Source organism: Moschus berezovskii, chromosome 27 (assembly GCF_049115385.1).
Source record: "Moschus berezovskii isolate FMDL1 chromosome 27, NW_MosBer_1.0, whole genome shotgun sequence".
NCBI classification, from domain to species: domain Eukaryota; kingdom Metazoa; phylum Chordata; class Mammalia; order Artiodactyla; family Moschidae; genus Moschus; species Moschus berezovskii.
The window spans coordinates 4,329,804-4,346,431 of NC_142486.1; the positions used below are offsets into that span (position 1 = coordinate 4,329,804).

Consider the following 16,628-nt stretch of genomic DNA (forward strand, 5'->3'; position numbering starts at 1 on the left):
GAATGAGCGTGTATTGTTTTTTTTTTTTAAATTAAATATGGCACTGGTGATTAAACTTAGAATCTGATAAAACCTACTAGAAAACAGCAGGGAGCTGATGAAGGCCTTTACACACTTCTTCAGCCCCACCCTCTCCCGAGCCTGGCACGCCTCCTTTGCCCTGGAAGCCGCCCTGTGTCCACATCCTACCTGTCCATCAGGCACCGCCTTTCCTGTGGCCTCTGCCCTGGTCCTTCTCCACCTGTTCCCACAGCACAGCAAGCAACGCTGTGCGGACAAGAGGCCGAACAACATGGATAAAGGGCCAGCTGCACAGCTGGAGGTTAACCGAAGACCTGAAGTCTCTGTTAGGAAAGTGTTACAGCTAACAGTCCTGTTAAATTTAAGAGGAACATCCAAAGCATAAGGATACTCCTAAAGCTTCCAAATTAGCAAAAAGGAAGGAAACAATCATCCAACGTAAGGTTGGGAAAAAGGAAAAAAAAAAAAAAGAATGGAAACAGAAAATGCTGAAGGTAGTGGCAAAGTCCAGATCTACCTGTCATCACCAAGCAAATGGGTGGACTCACCTCTTCCTCCCCTTCAAAGTTCCCTGGTCTAGAAACCAGCAACCAGAGACTCAAGGCAAGACCAGGATTGTTACAAACTTTTTAAACAATTTATTAGTCTTATTTTCCAGTAAAATATTCACATAATGTCAAAAGGATGGAATGACAGAGATGTAGCCGACTACCTTTAATTCCACATAAATATTTAAAATCTAAAAACCTCAGGAAATCATCAGACTGAGTAGAAATTTGACTCTTCAGAGCAAGTATTGCTTTACTATTGTCATTAATCCAGTCAATAATATGACCAATGACCAGCCGTGGGAAACAGCATGCCTGCTGAGTTGCTTTTTAAAAGATGCTTTGCGGAGCCCTTGTCAAGTCAATCCAGGAAGAATATGTTGTTGAACTGCGTTGCGCAAAGCTTCTTGACCTCTTCTGCAAAAAGAACAGTAAGGGACAGAAATTCTCACTTAAGAGGTTATAGGATCCAGATCAGTACCTTATTCTGATAATTCTCTGGGAATAAAGCTGGAAATAAATAAAGGTCTTCATCGAATTTGACCTTAAATCTTAGAAGCCTTGATACGTTCGTAAATCAAGAGAAAGATAAAAAGGCTTGACACATAGAAGACTTTAACACTATTTAACATCTCTTCTCTGGGCCTGAGAGAGCTCATACCCAAAGTGCCTAAGACATCCACAAGTTGGGGGACAGGAGTACAACTTCTAAAATCTCGAGGAATCTGAAACAAGCACACAGAAACTCTAGCAGCAGCCCTGAATCGAGGCCCAGGAGTTCCACAGTGGCATCGTTCTTTGAACGTTAAACTCAATTCCCATTTTCAACGAGGCGTGTGTTAACCGCTGTCATTCCTAATGCATCAACTATTAATCCTAACCACTAGGCAACCAGGGATCTCCCAAAATGCACATTTTAATACATGGTGTATAAAGCCATAGGATATTTTTTTTTTCTTCAGCATTAGAGAAAATAATTTTCTTCTGGCCTGTATCAAGTTTCCCAAGAAACAGGCAAGTTTTTCACATACTTTTTCAAGGAACTAAGTTACAGAAAAAGAGACCAAGTGATGGTTTCCTTTCAGCAGCAGGGGCCTCTGCTAAAGAATCTTAACAGTCACGTTTGTTCTATTTACATGCTCCATAGAACACTGAAAAGACAGTCTGTGAAATATAAGTAGCATTAAAATTCTGCTCAAACATCAAACCCTATTTACCATTGACTTCAATCAGGTTTGCATTTTTTTGATTCAAAATAACATATAGCTCCCTCTGGTCAGACTTCTTCCCAACAACCCAGTAATCACTCATGGCTTTCACGATGATTTCTTCATCCTCGTCCACTCTGTAAGACAGGAGTTTCAAGATGCAATTGTTTATTTTATACATACAGCTGGACTGTGACAAACATTCTGAAATAAGAAACAGGAAACCTGAGCGACTTGAAAAGGTCAGGGAGTCCCCTGTGAGTGACCAGCCACTCCTGGGCTTAATGACATTTGCCCAAGAAGGTGGTCAGGCCCTCTGAAGGGGCCTGGGATCACTTGGTTTTTGGAGCTGATTCTCATTAAAGAGCAGACACCTAACTGGAGAGGGGGTGAGATTTACCTTGTGAAATCACTATTGATGTCACCCAGAATCTTCATTAGATCCGGATGGACAGATGTGAGTGACACACTGGGTGTCTTCCTCATGTGAACTGTACTTTTTTCTGCTAAATTCATATGGTTGAAGTAGATAAACTTAAACTGGGGTTCTTTTTCAGACCTGTGAACACATGTTATTCAGATAGTAACATTCTGAAAGAACAATTACATGGAAAAGATAGTTTCTGAAATATCATAGCATTACCCTAACTATACAGCCACACTGTCAAAACCCTGCATGTATAATGGCTAAGGTGGTGTTTTCAACGGCTAGGCCTTCAAATCAAGAACCTCAGTTAAGACATAACATTTGGCAGTAACTTCTTGGATATTTGTGAGTTCTTGGATATCTATATTCAATATGACTGAATTTCCCAGTGAGCTCAAGTATGCATTTTAAAAACCAAAAATATTTAACTGTGATGATTTTCTTCCAAGTACAGTGTTTTATAAATGAGTAGTCAGTTATTTGCCGACTAAAGAAAAATCCCTACTGGCTCACGTCACAGTCAACTTCACCAGACACTTCTGCACAGGGAATACTTCTGCACAAGAGGCCAAGTGTGTTCCGTCTGCACAAAGCAAAACCCTGCTAACCACCACTGCCAGTGTGGACTTCACAGCCTGGGTGGGGCACGTGGGGAGAGGTGCACAAGGCCAAGACCACGGGCGAAGCTGGCAGACCTGACCCCACATGCTCACTCCGCCAATCAGGGAGACCAGGGGGGATGCGTTAAGACCCAGCCCCAGCCACCATTGTGGGGCAGAAAAACCCAGGAACAGCTCCCCAGGAAGCCCTTCAGACAGGGCCAAACAGCACGTGTGTCATCTGGATTCAGAAAACACCATCCACGTTCTAAGTAAAAGCCACCCTGATTCACCGAAAGCCAGTTGAATGCTTGAAAGTAACCAGGAAGCAGAGTACAAACCCAGATATTCTCTTGTTGATGTTAAACTGCTCACAGATGTCAGATGCCAGCACTGTGAGCTGCGGCCCCACGATGCTGTCCAGTCTTCGGCAGAAATCCAGTGTGGGCTGAATGGAAGCTACAAGTAATTCAAGAAACACCAGTGAGGGTCAGGGGTTAAAGAGCTCGATTTTCATTTCACTGTCTTAACAACAATCTGCAAACTACTGACCTGGGAAATAAAACAATGAAATGATCAGAGCTCTCTCCCCTCCGAAACAGAAGAGACACTGAGGGCTCAGAATTAGTTCTATTTAAGATGAAAAAGAGGCAAAGACTCATCGCACTGTGAATGTGGACTGAAGCATGACCTGCGGGGTAGTAAACTGACCGGCTACCCTCACTAAAAGGAACATCAAATACTTATTTAACAAACACTGCAATAGCACTCACGGGCCTGGTGCTGTTGGTCCGTACAACTATTACCTCTTTTAATTCTAAAGTTCCTTTGAGATGGGTGCTCCCTGTGATCGCTTCATGGGCAAGAAGGCACAGAAGCAGGCAAGCTGGGACTTTAATGATATTAGAAACAGCTAGTGACGATGGCAGAGGCCCTCGATGGATGACAGGGCTTAATTCGGCCTCTGTGTTGCTTCGACAACGTACTTATCATTCAGGAATGGAAGGGAGCAAAGTGTAGAGAGACAAGGCTTGGACACACGTGTGTACCTACCATCAATCATAAAGCACACAGCTGCGCTCATGGCCTGGGATGAAAAGAAACCAGGATTAGGAAACAGCACAAAAAGAGGGCTAAAATAGCCAAACGCAGTGGCCTCGTTTGACTCTTTTTAAACATATCAACTTGATAAAGACTTTTTAAAGTCAACTGGAGGAGTCGAGATGGGGTTGGATATTAGATGATATTAAGGGAGTATTATTTATTTTGGTCAGGCATGATAATGGCAGGTGCTGATGTTAAGACAGATGCCCTTAGTAGTTAGAGATGCAAAATGAACTATGAGGGGAATGACGGGATGATTTAAAATGCTCTAACAAAAAAATTATGTAGAGACAAGAGAGATTATTACCACGATACGTACCTGAGTATTCATTATTCTATTTGTATGTGTTTGAAAAAAACCCCAGCAAATTAATGTCATCTGTCTCACTTTTTTATTATAGCAAACACTGCAGTTATGGTAGGAGTAAGTAACGGGAACTTACAGCAAGCCAGCTCGTAAATAAAACAGCCGAAAAATATTTAAATTTATCAAAACCGTGTAATAGTGTTAAAAAAAAAAAAAAAGGTCAAAACAGAACATGTAGGCCTGGGACTTCCGTAGCAGTCCTATGGTTATGAATCTGCCTTCCAGGGCAGGGGGCAGGTTCAATCCCTGGTTCCACGTGACTGGGGTTCCACGTGCCTTGGGGCAACTAAACCCACACGCTCTAGAGCCGTGCTCTGCAACCAGAGAAGCCTGCGTGCCCCAACAAGAACTCAAGGCAGCCAAAGAAGAACAGACAGGCTTGTGATGGAAATGCAAAGGACTTCCTCCTCTGAGCCCGCTCCCCCAGCAACCGTGGTGATAACTGGATCAAGGGCTGCAGCACCATCGCCTCCGGCTGCCATGACAGACACGCCCCCGCCCCGCCCTGCCCGTTTAGTTCCTCGGCAGGAAGGCCACCTACAGCCTCAGATGGCTCAGTCCTCACGCCACCAGTCACAGCCGCGGTTAACGAGGATGCCAGCCTCCCTGTGCCCGACCTCTCCCCACCTCCCCTCTCACCAGTCACAGCCGCGCTTAACGAGGACGCCAGCCTCCCTGTGCCCCTGACCTCTCCCGACCTCCCCTCTCAGACGCATTCAGCTCTAACTTCACGTTTACGTGGTCAAAGTTACCGTTTGTGCTATTCTGTAAATAATGGTAATACTACTTGCCCATAAAGAGGCTGCAAACTGGGTGGCTTACAGGCCAGTTCCACCCAATACAGGTCTTTTTGTTCCAAGTCATTTTGACTTAGATGCCAACTAGTTTACTACCAAAATCCCAATTTCCAGCCTCTCCTCAGGCATCTAGAGACCTGGGACCACTGGCTCTTCCCTCTGGCCACCACCTGGTCTCCTTGGGACGTGGGCCACTGTGTGTGACACAGGGTCCCAAACCCCGATCCAGCTTGCCTCCCTTGTGTCTGCCATCGGACATTTGTGTGCCTAACTGCTTAGACGTTTATTTAAAGAAAAGAAAGCAAAAAAATGGCCCTTTTAAAGTCTATTTAAAAAGTTGAAGAATTTCAAATACATTAAAAATGTACATAGAAAGGTACACACGAACCCCAAGGACCATCACTTTCTCAATAACCTCAACTCATGGATAATCCTGCCTGATTCACCACCCTGATCTACATATTAATGATCTCTCTCCCCAGGGAAACATCATAACTGGAGAAAAATATAAAAAACAGTCAAATTTCTAGAGGGAAATTTTCCTAAGGGCAGACAGCAGATGGAGGAACGCTTATAAAAGACAATCTACTACAACTTAGTATTTTAGTCTTTTATTACAGCTGTGAACACATAAAAAAGAAGCAAGACCTCAAATCAGTAACAACCTTCCATCTTAAGACCTTGGAATAAAGAAGCGCAAACTAACCACAAAGCAAGCAGAAGGAAGGATATGACAACTGGAGTGGAAATAAACTGAAACAGAGAACAGAAAAACAAGAGGAAAAAGTGAAACCAAAACATGATCCTCTGAAAAGATCAACAAAGCTGAAAAACCTTTAGACGGCCCATCTAGACCAAGGAGAGAAAAGACACACGTGACTAAGAGGAATGAGACGGGAGACAGAGCTGCTGACTTTAAAGACAGCAGTACAAGCCTGTATAATATTCTGACAAAACCGGACTCCGGCAACTTGAACAACCTAAAATGCACAAGTTCCTAAAAAGATACAGCTACTAAAACAGACTCAGAGGAGAAGAAAATCAGAAAAGACCTATAATAAGTAAAGAGATCAATTAATAATTTAAACATGTCCCCAAAGACAAGTCCAGATGTAGGTCGCTTTGCTGTGACCAAACATTTGAAGAATTCACATCTCTCCTTCAGAAAGCCTTCAGAAACAGTATATCACCCTTATACCAAAACCAGACGAACAGAAGACTTCAAAACGAAAGAGAACACACTAGCAACCCCTCATGGCCCTGAGCTCACGCAGGTCAGCTGGGCCTCGGGGATGTAAGCTACAGATAGCCACAAGGGTGGTCAGTGGGGCCTATATCCAGTCTCTGGACGTCAAGGCTTGGGTGAGCCTCCCTGGAAGGCAACACGCCCTACGCTCTGTCACCTGTCACTGCTGGGAGAAACAGGCGCTGTGCCGTCTGCGCGACTATCCACAGAGGCCTGCTGGAAGCCTGCGCCTGGTCACGAAGACCCTCTGTGCCGCAGCTAAGACCCGACGTAGCCAAATAAAAACAAACCCAACCTAACATAAACATGGGCTTCCCCAGTGGCTCAGAGGTAAAGAATCCCCCTGCAATGCAGGAGACATAGGTTTAATCCCTGGGTCAGGAAGATCCCCTGGAGGAGGAAATGGCAACCCGCTCCAGTATTCTTGCCTGGGGAATCCTGTGGACAGAGAAGCCTGGCGGGCTACAGTCCATGGGGTTGCCAAGAGTCAGATACAACTTAGTGACCACGCAACATAAACTTACATCCTGACAAGACAGGATCCTGACGAGACAGGATCCTGACAGAAACTCAGACTATCCTCGTGGAATTAGCGAGCCCCCAGCTTTAAAATCAGAGCAGAGGCAGAACCCACTGAAGGGTGGGCAGGCAGCAAACAACAGGTGACAGTGGCCTTGATGGCCTGGCTTGTCCACTTGCAGGACTTGTGAGTCAAGGCCTCAGACAGTGACTCTCTCACAAATCACGGAACTGTTCCATGGGGGCTGAAAATAAAACTCTTACTCCAGAAAGTGCCCATTTCGAGTTTTACAATAATTAGAACTTGCGAGGACACTGTTCCAAGGATCATGTGAGAGGCCTGCACACCAACTGGGGTACCCGGGGGAAGCTGTGCCAGAAAGATCTGCTTTACCCTGGAGTGAGAGACGACTGTTACCTTATAAACAATTAAGTGCAGAGCTTCGTAAGTGTCGTCTGTATTTACAAAAATTTTGGGGAATCTGCATTTTGCTTCTGGATCATTAAGGTTCAAGGGGCCAGTGAGAAATCTGAAAAGCAAGCACAAGATGAGTTGATTCAATCAGGCAGATATAAGCAGGAATATATAAACAGTGCATTCCTATAAAGGGTGGGAATACACACCCCCTTTGTTTTAGGAAGCTAGATACTACTTAGAAAACACCACATCAGAAAATAAAAAAAATAGTTTTAATTCAATGCAACCAAAAGGATTTCCTTTGCTGATTATTGTCAGCAAAGCAGCACAAAGACAATTCAGTGTTGGCGATTTTATCTTTACCAGAAAAGATAATAAAATCCAGTACTGTCTACCAGAGGGCAGAAGTCCTACCTTCCATAGTGTTGGAGGTTTCCTGGCATTTCTGCCCTTATTGGAGAGTCCCTTCCCGCCAACTGTGAACAGATTTAATATCGACAAGTGACTTCTTAGATTGTCTATATTCAACACTTTGAGAAACAGCATTCTTATCTACTGGCTAACTCCATGCCACGTATCTGTGTCAGTTTCCCATATTCATCCCCACCAAAAAAAAGGCAGGGGGAGAAGGATTACAGAGGTACAGAAAGGACTCACTGGTTTTAACCAGAACTTCACTGTACCCCAAGTTCCACACACGGGTTACAGCAGTAACCGGAGGCTGACGAGTGCTAGGCAATGACGTCAATTAATTAATTTCATCTTGTTCCACCCCTGTGGGGAATGCCCTCTCCCAATTTTCCAGAAGCGGAAACTGAAGTTTGAAGAAGTTCACCAATGCGTCCAGCTCCTGAGGGGCCGGTAGCAAACCCAACCCTGTCTGCCTTCACAGACCCTGCCTTTGGTCATGACACTGTGCCTCCTTGTAGGTTTTTATTTGTATACATTCCTGGGTTCTTCTGCTGAAGATACACTATTTCAATATGTGTAGGAAATGAAAAAAAAAATCCAAATCTAACAGTGATGTTAGCTAAAGTTTACCCTTCTAAAGCTTTTTGATGTTCTCCTAGCCTATGTAAGGTTTCAGCACACGACTTGGGAGACGGAAACACTGTCAAGTTGGACATGAGAGCACACAGCTAACACAGATGCAGCCCGCACTGAGAGACAGGGCCTCCCGCGTCCGTGCTCCCGCTGCCCCGTTGTACGCTTCTGCTTTAGAAGTCTGGCTCTTCAGACGTTTAATGAAGCAGCAAGAGTTTTCAGCTGCTACAACAGCACCGTCCCTCCATGGGACAGTCTCCTGAGGGTCCTTCTGAGGGTGTGGTTGAAAGTAGGTGCTTTAGCATCAAGCGGACCCAGAGATCAAGTCCTGGCTCTGTCGCTTACTAGCCAGGGGGCACTGGGTGAGTCATGGGAGCCCCTCAATCCTGGGTCTCCTTTCTGTAAGATGGAGATGAGGTCCCCAGCTCTCAGGATGTCATGAGATAATGCCAGTTTTCTGGGTATGTACACTGTGTCTGGTGTACGGCATATACTCCAGCAACGTGAACAACTGTATTCAACCTACCTAGAAGGGAAGTCAGGGCAGGACTGGGTCCTTCCCAAAACCTTGAGATTTCTTATCTAAAAGATATTTTCCTGTTATTTCAAGTCATGGCCTTAAAAACTAGAGCAAGGGAGAGTGTGTGTGTGCGTGTGTGCGCACGCATGCACACTTGGGTCAAAATGATAATTTCGTAGCTTACGAATACTTTACCTAATTAAAGCTAAAAATGGATGCTTTGGGGAAAGCACTGTGGTATTATTTACAGTTCTCTGCAGAAAAGTGGGAGAGTCAGTGCCAGAGTGGAAAAACCAGGCAGGCAATCAACTCAGGACTGGATCTCCTGTTTTAAGTGCAAAGACCACTGATCTTGTCCAAGATAGCAGGCATTCTGAGAGCTCCCAGAACCCAACCTAAAGATCCAGTTTTCCCTCTTACATCTCTGCAACTGCATTTGAACAAAATGAAGAAAAGCTGACATACATGGTTCTCCGTGCTAAGTGACACAAGAGGTTTCTACACCTGCGGATTCCATGTTACACGGAGTCAACCAACTGTAGGTTGAAAATAGTCAGGAAGGAAAAGCTTGAAAATTTCCCAAAGCAAAACTTGAATTTGCCACATGCTGGCACCTACTTATGTAACGTTTACATTGTATCACGGTGTTTCTTATTTTTTGTATTATTATAAAAATCGAGACCGTTCAAAGTATCAGAGAGGATGTGCACGTGTGCAGCTTCCACGCAAACACTAAGCCGTTTTATACGACGGACTCGAGCACACGTGGGCCTGGGTGTCTGCAGGGGCCCTGGGAGCACTTCCCCGTGGATCCTGACAGACAGCTCCATCAGTGAACAGCACACTAACAGTGTAAACTATGGATTAGAACTGCCCCCCACCACGTTCCCCACTCCCCAGATCTCTGTGTGTGTGTGTGTACGTGTGTCTATGTACCTATTTACCCATCTGGCTCTCTAGAGATTAGTACCCCATCATACCTCAGGTTCGATATGCCTTGGAAACAGAGATGTGGTGAGGTATTTGTATAAAATTCTCATGTCGTCTTGTTCTAATCCACTCCTGCAATATCAGAAATGTACTGTGTTAAAAGCCTGGAATTGGTCTTCCATCTTCCCATTGTTTTGTGATTAAAAATCATCTCTCACTCTTTACGTGGGATTATCCAGGGAGCATCAGCAGCTGATGGCCACTCTGCTCCAGGTACCAGATTTCCGGGTTACATGGTCACGCTTTCTCTCACCCACCATCCTGAATACACTGTACGCTGTGGACAGGGAACTTGGTCCTGTTATGTCTCAGAAATGTATGTGGGTTTTAATTCTCTCAATTTCAGTGTAGGCAAAAAGCAGGCAGAGAAAGAAACAAACTTTCAGGGAAACCATCCACTCGGAAACGAGACAAGAGTAAGTGGCACGTGGAAAAGTGCAGAGAATCCAGTAGGCGTCGTTGGACTTGATCCAAAATCAGTTTTTCAGGTAAGGATATAAACAATGAGTCTGTATCTGGGTTGTTGTTTTTTCTATTAAATTGAAATCTCCCTTGATAGAAACCAAGCCTCTGCGTGACACCCCCGAGCCCTCTCTTCTTTCCCAGATAAGTCAAAGGTTATGTTAGAAGCCTGGCCTGTCAGCACAGGAACACTCCCTGCCACCAACACTCACGGAGAACAAACACAAACCCCAAAACGGAATGGCTCTGAGCGGGAGGGCCTTCAGCTGGCCCCGCCCCCAGGCACCTCCGCGGCTCATCCACGGCAGACCCCTCTTTGGCCCAGAGGTGGCTGGGGCCCCGCCCCGAGGGCTCGTGCACATTCACACAGCTCTTCCGGGGTTTAGTCTTCGGTCATTGAGAACATTTAGTAACAGTTTATCTTTGCTTCTTGAGTAGCAACACTTTCATCAAAGAAATTATGGTTTTGTCCCTAGGAGACAAGACCCAAATATAGCTTGATGACAGCCGGTTAATTTCCTGATTTTACAGCACCTTTAACTTCTTGGATGTTTTAAAATACTAGCTTCTTTAAAAGAAACAATGAAAATCACATTCACTATGCTGGTTCTGGGGGCAGGAGGAGGAGACGACAGAGAATGAGATGGCTGGATGGCATCACCCACTCGATGGAGGTGAGTTTGAGTGAACTCCGGGAGTTGGTGATGGACAGGGAGGCCTCCAGTGCTGTGATTCATGGGGTCGCAAAGAGTCGGACACGACTGAGCAACTGCACTGAACTGATGCTGGTTTTTTGAAGATGTTTTTGGAAAAATACCAAAATAAAAATAGGATTCTTAAACCAAACATTTTCTCCATCTTTTGTGGAACCAGTTTTAAACCTCCCTGCTTAGTAATTTTAAACAAAATTACCCTAATTTTGGTTTAAACAATCACTGCCTTATTTTGACAATATCTAAAAAGACGCTTCCCACCCCACCCCACACCCACCCCCGGCTGTTATTTCCAGTTTGACAACCTGCTATCAATCCAGTCACTGCTACTTTTATGATAGTAAAAGACCGAAGTACCTACCAGATGAGTTGATCGTTGTAGAGAAAGGCAGTGTACTTGACTATACTCAGGCTTTCTTCCATTCTGTTAATAAAGGACTGGATTTTCAAATAAGTCATTTTATCCAATGGGAAGAAGCTGATCCCACCAAATATGTCAAGTAGATCGCAGGACTGCAAATGCAATGTTTGCAAATACTGCAGGGAAAAAAATAAGGCATAAAACTTACTAATAGCACATAGAAGCTAGTACTCTGGCAGCTGAAAATAACAGGTCTTAATTTGCAGTACAATTACATGCTAGCAAACGGCACATTTACAAGACCAACATGGAGGGGAACCACAGGTAACTGGATATGGAATCAGTACCAATTTCAAAAAATTAAGTTCAAATGTAATTAGTGTCCTTTCAGCTTTGTGTTTTCTCTCTGTGAGGTGTTTAATTCCTTATGAGTGCTATTCAGATTAGCCTGACCTCTGCACATGGTATTATGGACCATTCTATACTAAAATCACACTGGAAGGGCATGCAGTCAGTGATGATGGACAGGAGAGGAATAAAGACGAGAACAGGAACCAGGGGACAGTCAGAGTCAATGATTATGGTCATTAAAGTGAAGAAACAAATAGGAAAAGTAATTCATAAAAACAAAATAACTCAAAAACAGACATTAAAGTAGTATAGGGAGAAAGATCAATTGAGACTCATTCCTCTAAGACAAACTGAATTTGACCAGGGATACTTCCCTGGTGGCTCAGACGGTAAAGAATCGGCCTGCAATGCAGGAGACTGGGGTTCAATCCCTGGGTTGGGAAGGTCCCCTGGAGAAGGGAATGGCTACCCACTCCAGCATTTGACCAGGGATACTTCCCTGGTGGCTCAGACGGTAAAGAATCGACCTGCAATGCAGGAGACTGGGGTTCAGTCCGTGGGTTGGGAAGGTCCCCTGGAGAAGGGAATGGCTACCCACTCCAGCATTCTTGCCTGGAGAATTCCATAGACAAAGGAACCTGGTGGGCTACAGGCCATGGGGTTGCAAAGAGTTGGACGTGACTGAGTGACTAACACTTTCACTTTTTTCAGGGTAAAATATGCAAAGTTGACACTGAAGGAGAAGGAGAACAATGCAGGGGGGAAAAGATCACACTCGTGACCACTAAGGGGAAAAAAAATCTGTTAATAGCCGCAAACTTCAGCTTGAGTCAGCACAGATGACGCCTGTTCAATGAACACAATCGATCCATGAGAACATGCCATTTTGCTAACTAACCAATCCACCCCAAGGACGCTGGCTTTGCTTTTGAGTAAGCCCACCCTGCCAGACACAGGTGGGTCAAGGGTGCAGCCAGAAGCCACCTCCAAGGCGCTGTGAGGAGCTGCGCACAACTGGCAGCAAGCTCTGATTCAGGAGTGCAAACCCAGGCACTTCCCTGGCGGTCCAGTGTTAACGCCGGGTCTCCAATGCAGGGGCATAGGTCTGAGCCCTGGCCAGGGATCCAAGCTCCCGCTTGCCATGTGGCAAAATAAATAAATAAAAAATAAAATAAAGGTTACAGCTGAAAAAAAGAACAAAACAACAAACACAAATCTAACCTGTGTCCTCACTGGTCTCATTCTGTCCCACAATGCCTGAGTCTCCACACCAACTCCAATTTCTAGGTTGGTTTGATGAGAAGCAAACTTGTCTGTATTTCTCGAACAGTCAGTTTGATAACTATCAAGATTACAAATAAAATTCCGAATACTTACTCGATGGAAGAATTTCTCTAATCTTTCTTTTAGGAGCTTGACACCTCCATCTTCCATGGCTCTCAGAAATGTACCATTAAAAAGCTAATGGTGTAAAAGTTTAAGAAAAATAAATTTCTGTCTTTCAATTTCCCAATTTAACAAGTTCTTCTTTTTCTTTTACATTAATTCTGCTTATTCATCCCACAATTCTTTTTTTTCTTTAATCCCACAATTCTTTTTGTATATAGAAAATATTTATATTAGAAAGTCTGAGTTATAAGTCGCAAAACATCAAAACACTGTTAAGGGATACAGAAATTTTTGTAAAATCCCCAATTGTTCTGGGCATTCAAAAAAAAATCTGAATTCACATCTAAGTATCACTTTATATAAATAATATTGCTAGACTTCTTAAATCATACAAATCTCTGCACTCTCTACTTTCCTTAAGAACCTGGATACTATCATTCACTGATGCAGATATACTCTTAGGACAAGTCGGGGAAGAGAAAAGGGCTCTATATTGCATGAATTAGTACAGGCATAAACCTCAATACTGCTTCACAGGCCCCATTATTTCCTCCCCATAACAAACACATAGTTACCTTACAGTCATGTAAAGAATTAAGAATTATTTTAAATGACCCACGTAAATTGGGGTAATTGGCTGGACTCTCAACCTAGAAAACGTGTCGTGCTTACCTTGTACATGCTGTAGCACTGTTGGAGCACCGAACTATAAACCTTGTCCTACAAACAGCACAGAAACAGCACAGATCTCATTCGAGGGAAAACAAAAAAATAATCAATTGCATAGTAAAGGTACAGTGACTCTTGGTAAAGCAATATAATGTTCATACACATGGTCCTATAATAGTTGTATGCTGAAACCAAGAGGTATTTAAATTCAACTATGAACCAGTAAGCCTAAGAAAAGCTATTAAACATATTAAAAGCAGAGATATTACTTTGCCAACAAAGGTCCATCTAGTCAAAGCTACGGTTTTTCCAGTAGTCATGTGAGGATGTGAGAGTTGAACCACAAAGAAAGCTGAACACCCAAGAACTGATGCTTTTGAACTGTGGTGTTAGAGAAGACTCTTGAGAGTCCCTTGGACTGCAAGGAGATCCAACCAGTCCGTCCTAAAGGAAATCAGTCCTGAATATTCATTGGAAGGACTGATGCTGAAGCTGAAACTCCAATCCTTTGGGCACCTGATGTGAAGAACTTACTCACTGGAAAAGACCTTGATGCTGGGAAAGAATGAAGGCGGGAGGAGAAGGGGATGACAGAGGATGAGATTGTTGGACAGCCATCACTGACTTGATGGACATGAGTTTGAGCAAGCTCTGGGAGTTGTTGACAGACAGGGAAGCCTGGAGTGCTGCAGTCCATGCATGGGGTCACAAAGAGTTGGAGACGACTGAGCGAGTGAACTGAACTGAAGTCTAGTTCGGCAATTCTCTCCAGTAATTCCTGGCTGGAAAATCCCATGGACAGAGGAGCCTGGCAGGCTACAGTCAGTCCATGGAGTTGAGTTGCAAAGAGTTGGACACGACTGAGCAAACAAGTCTTAATTTTTAGGAGGGCTTCAAACACAGATGAATAGAGGAAGGCAGTGTTAAGAGACGGTACATATACGTTTTTACAAGATTGTGCTAACGGAAACAACAAGCACAACATTCCCCTGTGCCGACCTTGAGAAACTTCTGCAGAAGTGACGTAAGTTAAATCTGAACAAGTAAGTCACTCAAGATAGTAACAACTCTTTTCCTAAAAATATGAAATAAATGACACGTTACCAGCAACTCCTCCTCTTGGTATTCAACAACTGGTTTTCCATCTTTACTTTGCTTTTCAATGATAGGATTTCGAACAACCTACAAATTTTGATACACGGAAATTACATAAGGAATCAGTTATATGTGTTTTTAAATTTTGCCCTAACTTAAATAAACTTGAACACATCCCAACACCAAAACTTCTTAAAGGAGCTCCTCAAAACAAAGACACCAAATAGGAGTTTGATTTTTAAACTGCTACTGACTGTACTGTAACTGTCCTCTGATGCACTGAATTTCTGATGGTAAAGATCACCCATAACTGTATAATACAGACTCAGAAAAGTGTACTGTATATGTAAATACCATGACCATCCAGAAATTTTCTTCTGGTTCGTTGAAGAACTGTCTGTTCTTCTGTGTATGTAAAGATTTTGCAGGTTTTGATGGACTAAAGGTCCTAAAAAGGGTAAAAGAATATGTTAGCGCCAATCCCCCAGGGGAAGTTTTAAGAATTCACTGAGCTCTGCAAAACCACACTGAAAGGTATTACCTTGTAAACTGTACAATAGCTTCACATAATCCAACGTTTCTAATTTTTTCATTCTTTTCTACTTCATTTGGATAATAAAACAAAATTTTATTTTCCTCCTAAAGTATGAAGAGAGAGAATCACAACATTGCCATAAGCATTTTTTCTGTCTTAGCTGTAGACAATACTTAGTGTCAACCTCTCATGTCATACACTCTAGCTGGCAAGACAAAACAAAGGCCCCTTTTAGAAAAAACATTATCTTCTCTTCACAGCGTAACAAACGCCCACCTGCATGAAAGGCAATCCTGATATTTGGTAAGTCATCTGCCATCTGAACTAACAGACAACTATGCTGAAAACTCCACCTTTGGAATTCTTTCTCCACGATAATTTGTAATATATCAACGCTTGTAAGAAATAAACGTGTGTGCACGCGCACACACACCTCCCCACACATTAAACCCAGCAGGTTCACCAGCATCTGGACTGGCAGCCTTTAAAGGGACCGTGATTTCCTGCCAACAAAACTTGGCGACGGACATCCTTTGAGGAAGTTACCGTCCCCACCTTAAAAAAATAATAAAAAACCAAAACAAAACCACACGCTCCCATACGATTTAACTTATTAATTCGGGGGAAAAAAAAAAAAAACTTTGCAAAGATCCGCCAAGCTTGCATTACAGGACTACCGTCCCCCACTCTTGTTCTACGCTTCTAGACTGGGGACTTCCAGCAACAAAGACAAAAGCTGAATTTTAATCATCCAGGATTGATGTCAAGAAATGAGAGACTCTACCTGTGTGATTAGCCCGTTCGTCAATCAATACACAGGCATCGATCTGGGGAGCTGCAACCAGACCCTGCCCGCATTGTCTGGGCCCTGCCGCACACCCAGCACAAAACAGTCCGGTAAAGGCCAGTCGATAAGGGGAGGCTGACAAGTGACGCCTCCCAGGCGCACCCGGCGGCTGCCCGAGCCGGACCCCATCCAGCAGCCCCCCTACCCCGGGCCCTCTGCCGCCCACCGGCGCCCGCGCGCGGCCCCGCTCCACTTACCTCTCCCTCGCGCGGCCCGAAGCGCGGGTTGTAGATGAAGAAGCTCAGCAGCGCCGGCGGGAACTGCTTCTCTTGGGCCGCTCCTGCTCCGGCCCCGGCCGCCGCTGCCGCCATCCCGGCCCGGCCCCCCAGCCTCGGGAGCCTCCCTCGGCCCGCCCAGACACACCTGCCGCCGGAAGACCGCACTTCCGCCTCGCTCGC

At 44.3% G+C, this 16,628-nt stretch overlaps 1 protein-coding gene across 1 annotated transcript; it reads right to left on the reverse strand.

Moving 5' to 3' along the window:
• Positions 1–636: 636 nt before the first annotated feature.
• On the reverse strand, positions 637–16,624 carry CCZ1 (CCZ1 vacuolar protein trafficking and biogenesis associated). The gene is made up of 15 exons (XM_055410309.2): positions 16,428–16,624; positions 15,390–15,487; positions 15,203–15,296; positions 14,858–14,935; positions 13,757–13,804; positions 13,073–13,156; positions 11,345–11,520; positions 9,799–9,880; positions 7,669–7,730; positions 7,255–7,366; positions 3,857–3,890; positions 3,145–3,262; positions 2,178–2,336; positions 1,787–1,914; positions 637–986 (listed from the first exon to the last, which is right to left on the reverse strand). Exons 1-15 carry the CDS (start codon positions 16,539–16,541, stop codon positions 931–933), a joined length of 1,443 nt encoding a protein of 480 aa, XP_055266284.1. The 5' UTR covers positions 16,542–16,624; the 3' UTR covers positions 637–930.
• Positions 16,625–16,628: the final 4 nt, after the last annotated feature.